At 40.1% G+C, this 18,600-nt stretch overlaps 1 protein-coding gene across 1 annotated transcript in view; it reads left to right on the plus strand.

Moving 5' to 3' along the window:
• Positions 1–16,828, plus strand: part of MYPN (myopalladin) — a 75,557-nt gene extending 58,729 nt beyond the window's left edge. The window contains exons 13-19 of the mRNA XM_042908369.1: positions 1,030–1,179; positions 2,090–2,172; positions 3,607–3,733; positions 4,986–5,193; positions 7,219–7,384; positions 12,819–12,952; positions 16,411–16,828. Coding sequence (XP_042764303.1) covers positions 1,030–1,179; positions 2,090–2,172; positions 3,607–3,733; positions 4,986–5,193; positions 7,219–7,384; positions 12,819–12,952; positions 16,411–16,580 — 1,038 coding nt within the window. The 3' untranslated portion in view covers positions 16,581–16,828. The remainder of the gene's footprint in view (positions 1–1,029; positions 1,180–2,089; positions 2,173–3,606; positions 3,734–4,985; positions 5,194–7,218; positions 7,385–12,818; positions 12,953–16,410) is intronic.
• The last annotated feature ends 1,772 nt before the right edge of the window (positions 16,829–18,600 follow it).

Below are 18,600 nucleotides of genomic sequence, written 5' to 3' on the forward strand. Positions count from 1 at the left end.
ATAAGATCGTTAAATAATTAGGCCAAAAATAAATCTGATTTATAAGTAAGTTAGAATTTTAATAAGAGTTTAAAATAAACTTCTTAGTCATAATCCTCCATTTTGGGTTATTGATTCCCTCAACCACCAAACTCACCAAATTGATGTTTTTCTTTTTTTTCTTTCTTTCTTTTTTTTTTTTTTTTTTTAGCATTTATCTAATACCCACAAAGTGTCTGTTGTTGCACAAAGTGAACTATATTTGTATCATTACTATTAGGTGGGTAAATGCTGAAAATGTCATATCGTTATCACTGGCTGCTGAAAAATCTTATGAGTCACCAGATTTTTTTGGCAATCATCTGAAAGAAGGATTTACACCCGGTGTGGCTGTGGTAGGGGATCTCTCCACTCTACTTTCACAAACATTAGCATGCTGTTATCATGTATGGTTAGGTAACCAGGAAATGTAGAGGAGAACAGCTGCAATCAGTACTTTAACCCTCCTGTCTTTGAGAGATCTCCTTGATCCATGCAGAACCCAACATGAAAAAGATACTTATTTAAATTTTAGCCAGATGAGAAATTTCACAAGTGAATCCTGGCCTCATTCCACTTGGTATGATAAACCATACTAACCTTTCAAGTAAGGTAAGCTACTGTAGACCCTGAGATCTGAGACTGCAGAAGACTTGAGCTTGTAAATAGGACAATGGGGAAAACTTCAGCCTCCTGGTTTTCATTCTTTTGCCCCTGGAGACATGTCTGGTCCTTGGGGTGGCTTTTTAAGCAATTATGAAATACGATAAAAAGAGCCAAAAGCTTGATCTCAATCCTAAGTTATACAGAATTTTGACCTAAGCGCTGTATATGTACAAATTCAGCAGTATATTATACAGTCATTTGAATATATTTTATAATTTTTTTCTAAGTGCTTTATAAGAGATGGGTCACTTGTAGAGATGGCAATCTGCCCTTGCCTCACCCTACTTCCTACTTTAAAAGATGTACAGAACAGTGTAGATTCTCCTTGATTATCTTTCATTGCAGGTTTACTGGTTCAAAGATGGGAAGCAGATTTCAAAGAGAAATGAGCACTGCAAAATGAGGCGAGAAGGAGATGGGACCTGCTCTCTGCACATTGACTCCACCACCAGTGACGACGATGGCAACTACACTATCATGGCTGCCAACCCCCAGGTGCAGAAGCAGGGTCCTGCGCTGTGCCGCACTCTGAGGGAGGAGCAGTTGATGTCATTGAGAAGTGCGAGTTACTAAGCATTGCTGAGGAAAATGAATAGAAGCATTGTGATTGTGTGTAACTAGAGCACAGTATCACAGCTTAAAATGACCATTGATGGGTCATTCAACCCTTCAGACTTTGTCAAAGGACATTAGTAGTATCTGTTCGCTGTGTCCCAGATGTATCAGGCTAAATCTTGTGCTTATCAACTCATTGATTCTCTTGAAAAGTCTCTAAATCATTCTATCAAAAGATTTGTTTTGTTCTTTAGAGAACAAGCAAATTACTCCAAAAAGGCTTGTAAATATTCCTCAAATCCATAATGTCTTTTTTTTTTTTTTTTTTGGTAAAAGTTGGAAAGCCATAATCTTTCACTTTCCTTTTCTGAATGAGATCAAGGATCAAGACTTAAAATTCCCTTAAGAGATATGGCAGAATAAATATCTTCAACTACTATTAGAACAGAAAATATACAACTATAATTTCTACTCTCACCCACTCTTCTTATTAAAATGTTAGTTTTGAGGATAATCTCTATTGAGAAAAGTATAATATACTTGTCCAGGGTCTCTGCATGTTGCTGCAGATAATGTTAAGTGCACAAGAATTCAAATTTTTTTACATCTGTGCTCTGTTCATTTCCAAGCTCAAAATGAAAGTCATCACAATATTCTTAAAAATCCCCCCTGAAATATTAACAGTGATCTAACGAGTCATATTTTATTATTTTCATTCCCACCCCCAAGTTTTCTTTCTCCTAATAGTTTGCCAAAACGTTCATAATGTTCTGGCACAGAAAAATTTATATAAACTGAAAAAAATGTGGAAGTCTTCTTATTTTTAATCTTGTTCATTTTTGTTTCTCAGGGGAGAATCAGCTGTTCTGGCCACTTGATGGTACAAGGTTTGCCCATTCGTAGTCGACTAACATCTGGTGGTCAGTCTCACAGGTAAAGACAGTAAGAATCTCCCTTCTCTAGCCCTTCCCAAGCATCCACCCACCACAATGAGCATCTAAGTGTTGGGTCTACAAATTGTTACCTAAAATGTAGCCCCTCGCCTGCAGCATCAGCATCCCTTGGGAACTTGTTGCAAATGTGGAATCACAAGCCCACCCTAGACCTACAGAGTCATAATGTACATTTTAATAAGATCCCGAAGTGATTTAGAAGCACATTATATTTGAGAAGCACTGGTCCGTGGCACACTTTTTTTTTTTAATTTTTTTTTTAATGTTTATTTATTTTTGAGACAGAGAGAGACAGAGCATGAATGGGGGAGGGGCAGAGAGAGAGGGAGACACAGAATCGGAAGCAGGCTCCAGGCTCTGAGCCGTCAGCCCAGAGCCTGATGCGGGGCTCGAACTGTGAGATCGTGACCTGAGCTGAAGTCGGACGCTCAACCGACTGAGCCACCCAGGTGCCCCTGTGGCACACTTTTAATGGCTCAAAATTTGTAACCATTAGTAGTAGCAGTACAGGTAATATGTAAAACCAGAGTCTTTGAATTAAATTGCCATATTTTCCTTAATAATATATAAACTGTTAATGATTATATGTATATAGATTGATTAGTCTTGTTGTTGTTGTCCCCAATATAACAGTTGCCTCTAACATAGCAACTGGCTTTCTTCCTCCATGATTTTACTAACCACTAAGAATTAAGAGCCTGGCTTCCCCTTGAGTCTTATGGTGCCACTAAGTCTTAGCAGAGCATTCCACAGTTGCTGACATGGATGAATTATATTTGACTTACCAAAGGAGCAAAAATAGTGACCCACGTTTCAGATACAGTATTTCATCACCACTGCAACTATACCTTCTTCTTCATTTTTTTTTTCTTCAAGAACAGCTGTTACTGTGAGTCCGTCTTAACCAGTTTAAGTTCATGATCATCTTTAATAGTCTGCCATAATTTATAGCCAGGTTAAATTTTATTACTTAGAGACACAGGGATTGCAGCTGCCTTGTTCTGGGTAATAAACAGGACTTGTTTTTTGGCTCTCATTTGAGATTCAGCTTGAATACTGATTTATTTGTTTATTTTGAAACTTTTGAACAACTGGTCAAAGCCAAGGCAAGAAGAGCTGAGCCACTTAACCCAGGATGACTTCAAAGAGAAAGAAGCTAAAGCCTGTTTATTTGATTACAGATCTCACAAGATAATCCTACGTGTATGAAATGCTTACCACTTTGTTTTTTACCTCAGCTCCACACTATTATTTGTTATTTATTATTTGTTTATGGTAGAGCGACCTCCTTCCCCACCCCACCCCCCCAGAAAATATCTGTTCTCTAGGCTCTATAGCCCAGCCTAAATGCCTGCTGTCATAAGTTTATAAATTGGTTTCTATGTTTAATGCCTGAACATGCTTGTTTTTATAGAGGAAGGTCCCGAGTACAAGAAAGAGACAAAGAGCCCCTACAGGAACGCTTTTTCCGGCCACATTTCCTGCAGGCTCCTGGGGATATGGTAGCTCACGAGGGGCGCCTGTGTCGACTGGACTGTAAGGTAGACTCTAATAGCCATCCTTGGTTCCAGATCTGTTCACATTTTGCATTTGTTCATTTGCACTTACTTTTGTTTGTATTTGTTTTGTGTTTATTTTTTGTTTTGGGTTGGTTTTTGTTTTGTTTTGGGAAAGGGGGACTGGGGAAGGGAGATAGATCACTTCTTTTCTCAAAAGGCTTTTACAGAGCATTTAATACCAGACAAAAGAATTTCATGAAATTTTTAAATCTTTACATCTTAATAAGATTTCATTGGGAAAAAATTACATTGGTATTGTATCAAGTTAACTCTGAATTTGTAAAAGACAACCAAAGAGGTGATTGATTGCTATAATTTAGACATTTTCCATGTGGTGCCCGGAAAGTCTTTATTACTATAAAGCCAAAACTGTGATTTTTGTATCCTTGAGGTGAATTGCTGTGATATATAGACTTTGAAAAAAATTATAGTCATGAAAAGATGGCTCCAAGGTGGTTTATGAAAATCAAAGCCGGTTTCTCATACTAATCAACAGCCACCACCTTTAACTATTCTACATTCTAATTCTTCAACCAGAAACTATATTCAGTCGAGCAACATGGAGATCTCTCAGTATGAAGAGAAATTTAAGTCACCTCTTTCACCCCAAAGATCAGAATGCTGTGGAAATTTTAGATGCAAATTAGTAAAGGCTTGAGGTTAAGCATTCATGGAATCCACTTCTCCAGGTGGTTCTTGCTCTGCCAATGTCTGCCTAAATAATATTCGGGATTGATTGTTACTTCTTCCATGCTAAACCCTAAAAGGTACCCATTCCAGCTCCCGTCCCCAGAGATTCTGACTTGATATAGTAAATGGGCATTAAGATTTTCAAATGCTCCCCACTTGATCATAATACACGGCAAGGTTTGAGAACTCTAGTTTAAGGTCTGCCCTTTTCTTGGCTGCCTCTTGCTTGTTAGTATGTAAGCAATATACCATCTGTGAAACTGACGTGGCAGGCCTATTTTACCTATTTATTTAATTTTTTATTTCTTATTTATTCTAATCTAGAATATAATCATGACCTGATTTGGGGTCAAAATACTATACAGTTTAAATTAATGCAGTCATCCATCCAGACCCCTCTTGTCCTGATGCCCCTGTAGAAAACACACCCCATTTATTTTCTCACTATCTATTTGGTGCCAGACAAGGATAAAGAATTCAGCCACCAAATAAATCTGCCTGTCATCGGTCTGCCATTTGCCTCAGCTGTCCTGTTCTTTATTAGGTGAGTGGCTTACCGCCCCCAGAGCTGACGTGGCTGCTCAATGGCCAACCTGTGCTACCAGACGCCTCCCACAAGATGTTGGTCAGGGAGACTGGAGTCCACTCTCTGCTCATTGACCCACTCACTCAACGTGATGCGGGGACGTATACATGCATTGCTACCAACAAAACTGGACAGAATTCCTTTAGTCTGGAGCTCACTGTAGTAGGTAAGGTTTGCTGCTGGGGCCCCTAAACATAACTCCCTTCAAAGTTGCTGCCCAAATATGCACAGCCTCTGACAGAATTCCTTAGTCCTTTGCCCCACCAAACCTCATTTCAATTTCTCCTTCATGTAGTAAGGGCCATTATTTCCTACATTGCTTTCAAAGACATATCAGTAAGCTAAAACACATAATGTGGTACCTTGTGTGGGAGTCATTGTAATAGTTAATCAATCAATCAATTCATTAGTTAATTGACTATCACTAAATCTAAGTCACTTGCCCTATGTTCATCACTCCTGGAACACACCAGAATCTTGGCCCTACCCCAAGCTTCCATGTCTTTGCTTCAGTGATCCTTCTACCAGGAATGCCCTTCATTGCCTAGGAACCACCTCCTCATTGTCAAAGGCTTAATTCAAACATTACCACCAAGGCACATCCTCCTCTGTTTCCACAGCACTTGGAAAAGGAGGGGCTCAGGGCATCTGGGTGGCTCAGTCAGTCGGTTAAGTGTCCGACTGCAGCTCAGGTCATGATCTCACGGTTCATGGGTTCAAGCCTTGTGTTGGGCTCTGTGTTGTCAGCTCAGAGCCTAGAGTCTGCTTCATATTCTGTCTCTCTCTTTTCCTCTCTCTCTCTCTGCCCCTCCCCAGCTCGCATTTGCTCTCTCTCTCAAAATAAGCATTAAAAAGAAGTTTTTTTTTTTTTAAAGAAAAGGAGGGGCTCTTCAGAGCACTTACAGCCTTCTATGTAACTGTTTTGCCTTCCTGAAGAGACTGTAAGCTTCGAAAGTCAGACATTCTGACTTTTTTGGTGTATCTCGAGTGTCTGACTCAGTGTCTAGAACATGAACGGTGCTCACCAAATGTTGAGTTGATAACTAAGCAAATGAACCTTTACCTTATGAGATGATATGAACAAAATACTGTAATGCCTACAAATAATGACGAGTCATCATCACTTGGTTGATACCAGCCCTTAGGGCAGGAGTCTAGCCAAAACTAGACTTCAGAATACATGAATTCTAGTGCTGAGCTTTCTCCCATGTGTGGCCCCTACCAGAAACAAGGATGGCTTCGGCATGCTATCCTGTCTATAGGTTAGTGGCTGCTTGCCCCATATATCTTTTTCTTTTTCTCACTCTTAATTTTTTCCTCCCAACAAAGTAGGAAAAGCTCATTCTACAAGGACATATTAACTGTAAGCTTTCATTTTTCCCCCCACTATTTTGCAAATATTGACTCTGGAATCCTGAAATATGAGGTATCTTTGCCCAAAAAAGGCCTCCTTAGGAAGCATAATGTGTGTGTGTGTGTGTGTGTGTGTGTGTGTGTGTGTGTGTGTGTGTGTAAGTAGTGTACCTCTCGGGGTGCCTGGGTGGCTCAGTCGGTTAAGTGTACAACTTTGGCTCTGGTCATGATCTTGCAATTCATGGGTTTAAGCCCCACATCAGGCTTTCTGCTGTCAGCCCAGAGCCGACTTTGGATCCTCTGTCTTCCTCTCTCTCTGCCCCTCTCCCGCTTGCACTCTTTCTCTCTCTCTCAAAAACAATAAATAAACATTTTTCAAATATTTGTAAAATGTAGTGTACTTCTTTTCTGTAGCTATAAACTTCTTCAAAATAATAGTTGAGGGAAAATTAATATGCCTTCCACAAAATAAACTCCTCTAGAAAAGAGAAAGGATATATTTAGTATTTAAAGTCTGTTGTTTCTCAAAATTTACTGCTGAGAATAAAAGAAACTCTTTAAATTCCACACCCACTATTTGCATCCCCCATGTGCAGCACAGGTCCTTGAGTGTTGTCTCTCATACAAAGTGAAAGTTTCATTATTTCTTTTTAAATCATTTCTGGAGCTTTTATCAAGACAGCAATCTTCACTTAGAGAGGTAAAAAGTGTTCTGAAGAGAAGGTAAAGTCGGGGAGGGGGGTGCCTACTCTGCTAAATTCTTTAACTGTAATGAGTTTGAAGCATGAACCCCAAGGCACTTACTATTCAAACAAGAATGGCCCTTCTTCTCATTCAGCCAAAGAGGTGAAGAAAGCACCTGTGATCCTGGAGAAACTGCAGAACAGCGGCGTTCCCGAAGGCCACCCAGTGAGGCTGGAGTGCCGTGTGATAGGCATGCCGCCACCCGTGTTCTACTGGAAGAAGGACAACGAAACCATCCCTTTCACCAGAGAGAGGATCAGGTACAGCCTGCTTCCACATTCAAAGGGACTTCCAAACTTAGTGGGGCTTCCTGGGCACCCAAATAAGTCTGTTGTCTTTTGAATCTGTCTGTCACCCAATATGATGCATTTGAATTTCATCCACATCATTGTACGTATCAAGAATTTCTTTTTGTTCCTGAAGGACAGTCCATAATACAGATGTTCCACAGTTTCAAAACCTTAATTTTTTTCCAGATTAATTAGTGGGTTTTTAAAAATTTTAAATTCAGTATAGCTAACATACAGCGTTATATTAGTTTCAGGTGGACAATATAGTGACTCAACAATTCTATACATTACTCAATGCTTATCAAGATAAGTGTACTTTTTAATCCCTTTCCTTTATTCCCCCATCCTCCCACCAACCTCCCCTCTGAAACCATCAGTTTGTTCTCTATAGTTAAGAGTCTGTTTTTTGGTTTGTTTCTTTTTTCCCTTTGTTCCTTTGGGGTTTTTTAAATTATTTTTTTAATGTTTATTTATTTTTGAGAGGGAGAGAGACAGAGTGCCAGCAAGGGAAGAGCAGAGAGAGAGGGAGACACAGAATCCAAAGCAGGCTCCAGGCTCTGTGCTGACAGCGCAGAACTCTATGCAGAGCTCAAACTCATGAACCTCAAGATCGTGACCTGAGCCAAAGTCGGACATTTAACCGACAGAGCCACCAGAGCACCTCTATTCCTTTGTTTTTTATTAAATTCCACGTATGAGCGAAATAATATGGTATTTGTCTTTCTCTGACTGACTTATTTCATTTAGCATTATACTCTCTAGATCCATCCATGTTATTGCAAATGGTAAGATTTCATTCTTTTTTATGGTTAAGTAATATTCCTGTGTGTGTGTGTGTGTGTGTGTGCGCGCGCGCGCGTGCGCGCGGGTGCACGCACATGCACGCGCGCGCGCGCGCGTGTGTGTGTGTGTGTGTGTGTGTGTGTATATATATATATACACACATATCACATCTTCTTTATCCATTCATCTATCAATGGACACTTGGGTTGCTTCCATATTTTGGCTATTGTAAATAATGCTGCAATAAACATACAGGTTCATACATCTTTTCAAATTAGTATTTTTGTTTCTTTGCATAAAAATCCAGTAGTGGAATTACTGAATCATATGGTGATTCTACTTTTAATTTTTTGAAGAGCCTCCATACAGAGGCTGCACCAGTTTGCATTCTCACCAACAGTGCACAAGGGTTCCTTTTTTCTCCACAACCTCATCAACACTTGTTGGTTCTTGTGTTGATTTTAGCCATTCTGACAGGTGTGAGGTGATATCTCATTGTGGTTTTGATTTGCATTTCCCTGATGATGAGTGATGTTGAGCATTTTTGATGTGTCTGTTGGCTATCTGCATTTCTTTGAGAAAATGTCTGTTCATGTATTCTGCCCATTTTTTAATTGGATTATTTGGGTTTTTTGGTGTTGAGTTGTATTAAGTTCTTTATATATTTTGTATACTAACCCTTTATCAGATAAGTCGTAGGCAAATATCTTCTCCCACTCAGTAGGTTGTCTTTTAGTTTTGCTGATTGTATACTTTGCTATGCAGAAGTTTTTATTTTGATGTAGTCACAATAGTTTATTTTTGCTTTTGTTTCCCTTCCCTCGAGAGACATACTTAGAAAAATGCTGTTATGACTGATGTCAGAGAAGTTACTGCCTATGCTCTTTCCTAGGATTTTTATGGTTTCAGTTCTCACATAGAGCCTTGACCCATTTTGAGTTTATTTTTGTGTATGGTGTAAGAAAGTAATCCAGTTTCACTCTTTTGCATGTAGCTGTCCAGTTTTCCCAACACCATCTGTTGAAGAGACTGTCTTTTTCCCTTGCATATTCTTGCCTCCTGTGTCAAAGATTAATTACCATATAATCATGGGTTTGTTTCTGGGCTCTCTATTCTGTTCCATTGATCTATTGGTCTATTTTTGTGCCAGTATCATACTGTTTTGATTACTACAGGTTTGTAGTACAACTTTAAATCTGGGATTGTGATACCTTCGGTTTTGTTTTTCTTTTCAAGATTGCTTTGGCTATTTGGGGTCTTTTGTGGTTCCATATAAATTTTAGGATCAGTTGTTCTAGTTCTGTGAAAAATGCTATTGGTATTTTGATAAGGATTGCATCTAACTGTAGATTGCTTTGGGTAGTATGAGTATTTTAACAATATTTGTTCTTTCAATCCATGAGCATGGAATATTTTTTCATTTGTTTGTGTCGTCTTCAATTTCTTTCATCTATGTTTTATAGTTTTCAAAGTACAGGTCTCTCACCTCCTAGGTTAAGTTTATTCCTAGGGTTTCTTTTGTTTTTGTTTTTGTTTTGGTGCACCTATAAGTTGGATTGTTTTCTTAATTTCCCTCTCTGCTATTTAATTATTAGTATATATAAATGCAATGCAGGGGGTGCCTGGCTGACTCAGTTGGTGATCTTGGGGTTGTGAGTTTAAGCCCCACATTGGATGTAGAGCTTACTTTAAAAAGTGTTTTTAAAAAATGCAGTGGATCTCTGTATATTGATTTTGAATCCTGCAACCTTACTGACTTAATTTAACAGTTCCGGTAGTTTCTTAGTGGAGTCTTTAGGATTTTTTTTTTTTAATGTTTATTTATTTTTGAGAGAGAGAGAGAAACAGAGTGCAAGCAGGGGAGGGGCAGATAGAGAGGAAGACACAAAGAATACAAAGCAGGCTCCAGGCTCTGAGCTGTCAGCAGAGAGCCTATTGTGGGGCTCAAACCCATGAACCATGAGATCATGACCTGAGCCAAAGTCAGACACCAAACTGACTGAGCCACCCTGGCACCCCTAGAGTCTTTTATATATAGTATCACGTCACCTGCAAATAGTGAAGACTGTACTTCCTTACCAATTTGGATGCCTTTTATTCCTTTTTCTTATTTGATTGCTGTGGCCAGGACTTCCAGTTCTGTGTTGAATAAAAGTGGTGAGAGTGGACATCCTTGTCTTGCTACTAACCTTAGGGGAAAACCTCTCGGTTTTTCACCGATGAGTATGATGTTAGCGGTGGATTTTTCATGTAAGGCCTTCATTATGTTGAGGTATGTTCCCTCTAAACCTATTTATGAATGGATGTTGTACTTTGTAAAATGCATTTTCTGCATCTATTGAAATGATCATATGGTTTTTATCCATCTCTTGTTTATGTGATATATCACATTGATTGATTTGTGAATATTGAACCACCCTTGCAAGCCAGGAATAAATTCCACTTGATTGTGGAATCACGATCATAATATATATTGTTGAATTCAGTTTGCTATTATTTTGTTGAGGATTTTTGCATCTATGTTCATCAGAGATATTAGCCTGCAGTTCTTTTTTTTAATGTTTATTTATTTTTGAGAAACAGAGAGATACAGCATGAGCTGGGGAAGGGAAGAGAGAGGGAGACACAGAATCTGAAGCAGGCTCCAGGCTCCAAGCTGTCAGCACAGAGTCCGACGCAGGGCTTGAATTCACAAACCGTGAGATCGTGACCTGAGCTGAAGTCGGATGCCCAACCGACTCAGCCACCCAGGCGCCCCTAGTTCTCTTTTTTTGTAGTATTTTTATCTAATTTTGGTTCAGGGTAATGCTGACCTCAGCAAATGAAGTTGGGAGCCTACCTTCCTTCTTGCTAGATTTCATCTAACCAACCTTTTTTTTTTTGGAATAGTTTGAGAAGAGGTACTGACTCTTCTTCAAATGTTTGGTAGAATCCACCTGTGAAGCCATCTTATCCTCAACTTTTGTTTCTTGGGAGTTTTTTTGATTACTAATTCAATTTCATTGCTGGTGATTGGTCTGTACAAATTTTCTATGTCTTCCTGATTCAGTATTGGGAGGTTATATGTTTCTAAGAATTTATTCATTTCTTTTAGATTGTCCAATTTGTTGGCATGCAATTTTTTATAATATTCCCTTATAATCCTTTGTATTCCTGTGGGCTTGGTTGTTATTTCTCCTCTTTAATTTCTGATTTTGTTAAAAACTTTAAGTTTTAAGTTTAAAAATGTACACAGAATAAATGAAGACCTTGCATTTTTTTGTCATGTGTCTTCAGTCATATTAGTACACAGAAAACCCCTTTGATAGTAAAATGCTAAAATAAGATAAAGCAAAACAAAACATTAAGGCAGTAACTCCTTCTCTATCCATCACTACATGGTTATTTTTAAAGTAACTAAGGGGGTGCCTGGGTGGCTCAGTAGGTTAAGCGTCCAACTCTTGATCTCAGCTCAGGTCTTGATCTCAGGGTTATGAGTTCAAGCCCCACGTTGGGCTCCATCCTGGGCATGAAGCCTACTTAGGAAGGAAGGAAGGAAGGAAGGAAGGAAGAGAGGGAGGAAAAGGAAAGAAACTAAGGATCCAGTTACCAAAAGTGGGTATCTTGCTACATTTCCTCTAACCAACCTTATCTGTGCCATTTTGGTTTTACTCCATGAGGGGCAAGCACACAAAGGCAGCTTGTGTACAAAAGTTTCTACTGAGAATTATTTTTTCACAATAAACTGAATTTGTCCCAGAGGATGTTGTAACTGTCAAGCTTTACAGAATTTTGGCATCTAAGAAGTCTACATAGGTCAAGATTTTTCTCTGGTAAAACTTTAGCAAGCACAGAAAATGTTCTTGATTTAACATTTCAGTCTATGTTAATGCAACCTAGCTAGCTCAATCAGTACAACATGTGACTCTTGATCTTGGGGTCGTGAGTTCAAGCCCACATTGGGCATAAAGTTTAAATAATTAATTAATTAATCAATTAATATAACTCATTAATATAACATGCTAAACCCAGCCTGAAATATTAGCGTAATTATCCAGGATTGCAATATGCAGCCAAGGTTGAGAACTACTGATATCAAGGAAACATAAGGGAACAACATGCTGATTTGCTCCTTTGTATTAAGCTAACTGCTACACATTCTCAGTTGGTTACATTAAGAAATAACCCCTCCATACTAACAGTATATCAATCCCTGGACTCCCATCTTGGTCTACTTTCCCATAGCTTCTTAGCAAAGTTCTTGTTGAAATGTCCAATCAGGTTGGGAAAAGAGATTTTTCTGGACTTTGGTTGTGACAAGTGGGGGCACCTCCTCTGGGGGGGAGTATAACTCCAGGAGAGGTGGAACAGTGGGAAGGGCAAGAACAGGTCTCAGCCTGGGCTGTCAACCTTCATCTGGGCCTCACCGGGTTAACTGCTGCTCTTTTGTGATTCCTTTCCACTTTTCAGTTTGCCTTTGATAACTGCTTTAAGCTGAGTCTCCCTTGCCTCTCTGGAGGGTCAGGGAGGAGGGTAGCGCTGCCCTGCTGGATCTGCCCTGAGAGTTTCCCTGAGCCCTGAATTCCCTAAGGCCTTTTCTGCCCCTGGATGCAATTGCAGATATGTTCTCTCTTTTCTCTAGTATGCACCAGGACGCAACAGGGTATGTCTGCCTCCTCATTCAGCCAGCCAAGAAATCTGACGCTGGATGGTACACGTTGTCAGCCAAGAATGAAGCTGGCATCGTGTCGTGCACTGCCAGGTTGGATATATACGGTAGGTGTAACGTCCTCAGTTGAACATCTGTGTATGATAGGCAGCTTGAAAAAAATGTTTTAAGGATAGGCGTAGTATGTGTCCATAATTGAATTGGTTAGATTATATTTTAGTGCTTAAACGATGGATTTTTAAAATCATTTCACCCTAGTCGCCTCAATGCTTTTGTATATTTTTGTATACTTTTGTACACTTTTGCACACTTTTGCATTTAAATGAGCTTAAGTTTCTTCCCAAAAAAGACCTATATTACTAGGAATTACAGCTATTTCAGAGTTTAACCATGCTTGTGCTTCTGATCATCTAGCATCTCATGCTGTCTCCTTCATGCCATGGGCCACCCACTGGAACTCCCTCCCCACTGCCTGTCATTTCCCCCACACATACCTCCACCCAGCAGAATTGTCCTGTCCTCATTCACCTGTTAATGCATTCCATAAATATTTATTGTGCCAATCCCACAACCAGACTAATAATAGCTGTCCTAATAATAATATCAAATGATATTTGTATAATGACTTGTAATTTACAAAATGGTACCCTTAGGACCTTCCAATTATTGCAATTGTTGTCACCCTCATTTATTTTTTTTTAATTTTTTTTTAACATTTATTTATTTGAGACAGAGAGAGACAGAGCATGAACGGGGGAGGGGCAGAGAGAGAGGGAGACACAGAATCGGAAGCAGGCTCCAGGCTCTGAGCCGTCAGCCCAGAGCTCGACGCGGGACTCGAACTCACGGACCGTGAGATGGTGACCTGAGCTGAAGTCAGACGCTTAACCGACTGAGCCACCCAGGGGCCCCTGTTGTCACCCTCATTTAAATGCTGAAGATGGGCACGTGGGTGGTTCAGTCAGGTGAGCATCTGACTCTTAATTTTGGCTCGGGTCATGATCCCAGGGTCGTGGGATCCAGCCCTGAATCTGGGCTCAGGGAGGTTAAGTATCTATAGCCGAGATGCAAATCCAGGTTTTTGTACCATTCCTTTGAGCCATGTTTCTAATTTTCAAAAGGATTTAGGGGTGCCTTGGTGGCTCAGTTGGTTCAGCATCCAACTTTGGCTCAGGTCATGATCTCACGGTTTGTGGATTTGAGCCCCACGTCAGGCTCTGTGCTGACAGCTTGGAGCCTGGAGCCTGCTTCAGATTCTCTGTTTACTTCTCTCTCTGCCCCTCCCCTGCTCACTCTCTGTCTCCCTCGCTCAAAAATGAATAAACATTAAAAAAAAAAAAGATTTAATAAGTTAATCTTTTTTAATATTTATTTATTTACTGTGTGTGTGTGTGTGTGTGTGTGCGTGCGCGCACACACACACACACACACACACACACACACACGAGTGGGAGAGGGGCAGAGAGAAAGGGAGAGAAATCCCAAACCAGTTCCATGCTGCCAGCACAGAGTCCAACGTATGGTTCGAACCCACAAGAACCCACGAATGGTGAGATCATGACCTGAGCCGAAATGAAGAGTTGGACACTCAATTGACAGCCACACAGGTGCCCCAACAAGTTCATCTTTATTAATCTATTAATGTACTCTATGCATCTTGTCTATAATTTTGACATTAACTGGCACTTTTGGAGACATATTCCTTAATCCAAAAGGGTGATTCTTTTTTCCTCTCCTTTAAAATTTGTTTTAAAAAATAATTTAATAATTAACAAATTTCTTTTGTTTAAGTTTATTTATTTATTTTGAGAGAGAAGGAGAGTGTGTACAAGCAAGCAAGCACACGCATGAGTGGGGTAAGGGCAGAGAAAGAAAGAATCCCAAGCAGGCTCTGTGCTGTCCTGACGCAAGGCTCAAACTCACAAACTGTGAGATCATGACCTGAGCCAAAACCAAGAGTCGGTTCATTGCGCAACTGACTGAGCCACCCAGGTGCCCAAATAATTAATAAATTTCTTTTTCATTACTGGTTCAACATGATTAACCTAAGTTACAAATAGAAGTCACTGTGTCTAGAACCTGAGGTCCCTGCTCTTCATAGGTGCATACTAGATGTATCCCTTTTTTAGTACCATGCAGGTAGGACCTTGGCCTGCCATTTTCTAATACTTGGGGGAAATATATAGCTTTCTGATTATTTTCCTTTATCCTTGAACTTGAAAAGAAATTCAACTGTGAGGGAAGCTGACCCTAATGTACTGTCCCCTGGTTGGGGGCGGGGAGAGAGGGCCATCGATATAGTTCAACCTAGGTTAAGTCCCTTATCCATTTCATCCACTTCACCATACCAGAGGGAACTAGGTCTCCAGCCAAGAAACCCAGTACCAATAAGCCCTGAAATAGATAAGTTTTGTCCCAATCCTTCTCCCTTTCCTGGTTGTTTGTCCTGGCTCACCCTTCTGTCTTCTGTCTTGGTTGCACAGCACCAACAATAGGGGGTGTTATTTCCTCAGTTGGGAACCTGGGAGTGGAGGAGAGGATGGAGGACTTGGGCTAAAATCAATCCCCTACCCCCTCTCCCACCACTTCCTGCCTGTCTGAGGACAGGCTCCCCTCTCTCATCCGAAGGAGGGCTTCTAATAGAAGCAATTACAGTAGGCTGGTTAAGATGTCTGGAGCAGAGACTTGACTAGCTGTTCACTGTGGCTTTATTGAATGCCTATTCTTCAGCAGAATCACTATTAGAATTGTAGCTTCCAATATTTGATTTTATCAATTCATTTGGAGGTATTTAGACTCTAAAAAACTGATTCAAAATAAGGAAATCAACAAAGGCCCAATTTATAAATCAGAATGCTAAAAAGGTCCATAGCTTCCTGGGAACCATAGCATCAATGTTCCCCACCCGGTGTTCCCCCTTCTCCACATCAAGGTCCCTGGAAACCTAATCAGAAGATTGCTCAGTAGTTTCTGAATAAAAGATAAGAGCAGTTTGGATGGATATTTCACTCAGGCCATGTTCAAGCCTAAGGATCATCTCTGCTAAAAACAGTGCTTGCTAAACATGGAAATTCTAATACATTCTCTTTTGTACCTGAACCATGATTGGTTGAACAGAAGTTACTTTTCATTCTTCTTGCGGTAACTCATTAGAACCTGATTAGGGAGGTGGGTAGGTAGGGGCTGATTAGTGATTAGGGTGTGAAATAGGTACTACTGAGAGGTCCAGAACCATCTTTTGGCTTCCATTTCCTCAAGTTTCTTGTCTCTACCTTCTCAGGTACCTTCTCTTGAGAGCCTGAAGCTCTTTCTACACTGCCCGTGGAAGACCCCATCCTAGGTCATATTTTGAAAAATCACCTTAGTCAGCCACTCTTATAGTCCCAGAGTTTTGGCATTAGGAGCATAAGAGATGGCCAGCCTAGTTCACAGCAGGGGAGAGACCTTATTGTTTTTACAAATGGTGCATTTTAGAGAACGTGTTGGAATGAGGACAGAACACACCCATACACTGTATCTGCTAGACTGCATTCCTTTGTAACACATTATTTGGTCCATTTTCCAGCTCAGTGGCACCAGCAGATCCCAACACCCATGTCTGTCCGGCCCAGTGGCAGTCGCTACGGATCTCTCACCAGTAAAGGACTTGACATTTTCTCTGCCTTCTCCTCCATGGAAAGCACAATGGTGTATTCATGCTCTTCTCGGAGTGTAGTGGAGAGTGATGAACTTTAGGAATGTTTGGGTGCCTGCTGTATAAGGGGGCGGACTGTGGAGGGGGAAGGAGGACAAGCCAGATACAGTGGTTTCCAAGCAACTGGATTTGAGTAAGTTCCCATGCTGCTGGACCCTTGGCAAGAAGTGCTTTGAATAAGTCAGCTGGAGACTCTTGCAGTCTCAGCTGGGGGAAAGATGTAGGGCTGTGCCTTTTAAAGATTCCAACAAAAATGTGAGAAGACAATACAGATGAACCAAAGATGTCATGAAGCTGCCATCCACTGCTTTGGGAAAAAGCTAGCATGCTCCCCTGCCCCCTGCTATGTTAGGGATATTTAGGCCCTACTAGGAGCAATGAGGCGCCATATGCTTGAGCTGAAAGGAGTTAGACAGTAGTGACTTTAGGTGTCATTAACTCACCAGTAATGCAAAGAAAAAAGGTGGGGAGGTCTCCATTACCTTTCATCAATTACATCCATAGCAGTAGTTTTGATGGATTCTTTTAATCAGCTTCTACTTAGCCTTAAGAGCTCATGCCATACAACTCACATATGTGGAGAAGCACTTTTGATTTACTTATCTTGAGTGTACTGAGCCACATTATAAGGTGCCAAAATGTGCCTGAGATACGAAAAATTCACTGAAACACTCAATATTGCACAGTGCACTTGTTCTAGCCAAAACAAGGCCCCATTAGCCTGTCTGCACCATTGTCTTCTGGATATAATGGTGAGTCGTTTTTCTTTCTGACTTTACACATCCCTAAATTCTAGAACTAAAAGGTTGTTAGTAAACCAACTAACAACAAAAACTTCTGTGGGGTTCCTTTTTAAACTACTAGCTCAATATGCAAAAGTCATCATCATCTTCCCCTCCTCCCTCCCCAAAAGTCTGGAAGTGTATGAGGGAGTAAGGAAGGGAGAGATGCAAACAAGGAGAGAAGGTGATGGAGCCTGTCAGTTTTCACTTGCCCCTTAAGAGCAATGGTTCTGGAGGGAGAGGTCTTTAATAGGTATGAACTGTTTGTGAGATAATTAATTTGCATTTTCTGCATAGAAGATATCATGCTAACCATAAAAGGGGGAGGAAAGGAGAATATGCCTCTTTATTCCAACCCACCTATTCAAAATCTTCCTCTTAAGGAATTTTTAGACTTAAGTTCACTGCAATTATTCCCAGTGCCTAGAAGAGTGTTTGGCCCCAAATAGACATTCAATAGATATTTGTTGGATGAATGAATCTTATATGAGATAGAGAAATCTGCAATTCACACAGCAGTCCAAAAATTGCCCTGGGAATAGTAATCACAGCACAGTTTACTCCAGAGTCATCCGTGAAACCAATTGGAGGTGTCTGTTACCAATTCCCTGTGCCCAAGTGTCTGGTGTTCTCTGATCCAGGCACCCTCAGCTGGCATCTTACTCGAATGAACAAATAGTCATTGTTTAGAAAGGCTTGAAATTTTCTTCACTTCAAGGCAAAGATTTCCAGTATAAAAATAAATTCATTCACTCAAAAAAAATCATTTGTGTGTCTACTCTGTATAAGATGCTATGCTAGAAACTGTGGGAAATATGAAAATATGAATAAGACACAGTCCCTGACCTCAAGGAGCTTATAATCTAGCAGGGGAGGTAAGATGTAAGGCATAAAGAGTGCTGCTTTTGGGAGGGGGAAGAAATAGATACTTTATCAGACAGAAGTTTCTAGTGCTTTTCATCCTATATTTTTTATGACTCTAAAATCATCTTAATGTCTTCAAATCTTTATTTCTTAATGAAACAAAATGCCATAGGTTACATCCTTAAGAAATAAAGATTTCAGTAAATTATTTGGTGAAATTAGTAGACTTTGTTTCATTTTTTTCATGTATTCATGAACAATACTAAAAACATAGGCAACTGTAATGAAATACTATATGTTTCATACAGAATGCATTCTGTAAAATGTTCTGTTTCTGTGTTAGCTTCTATTATGAAATCTCATAGCCAAAGAGAACTTTCTAACTCCAGGATTGTTCCTTCACAGTTGTATACCT

The sequence above is a fragment of the Panthera leo genome, chromosome D2 (genome assembly GCF_018350215.1).
Source record: "Panthera leo isolate Ple1 chromosome D2, P.leo_Ple1_pat1.1, whole genome shotgun sequence".
In the NCBI taxonomy this organism is placed as follows: domain Eukaryota; kingdom Metazoa; phylum Chordata; class Mammalia; order Carnivora; family Felidae; genus Panthera; species Panthera leo.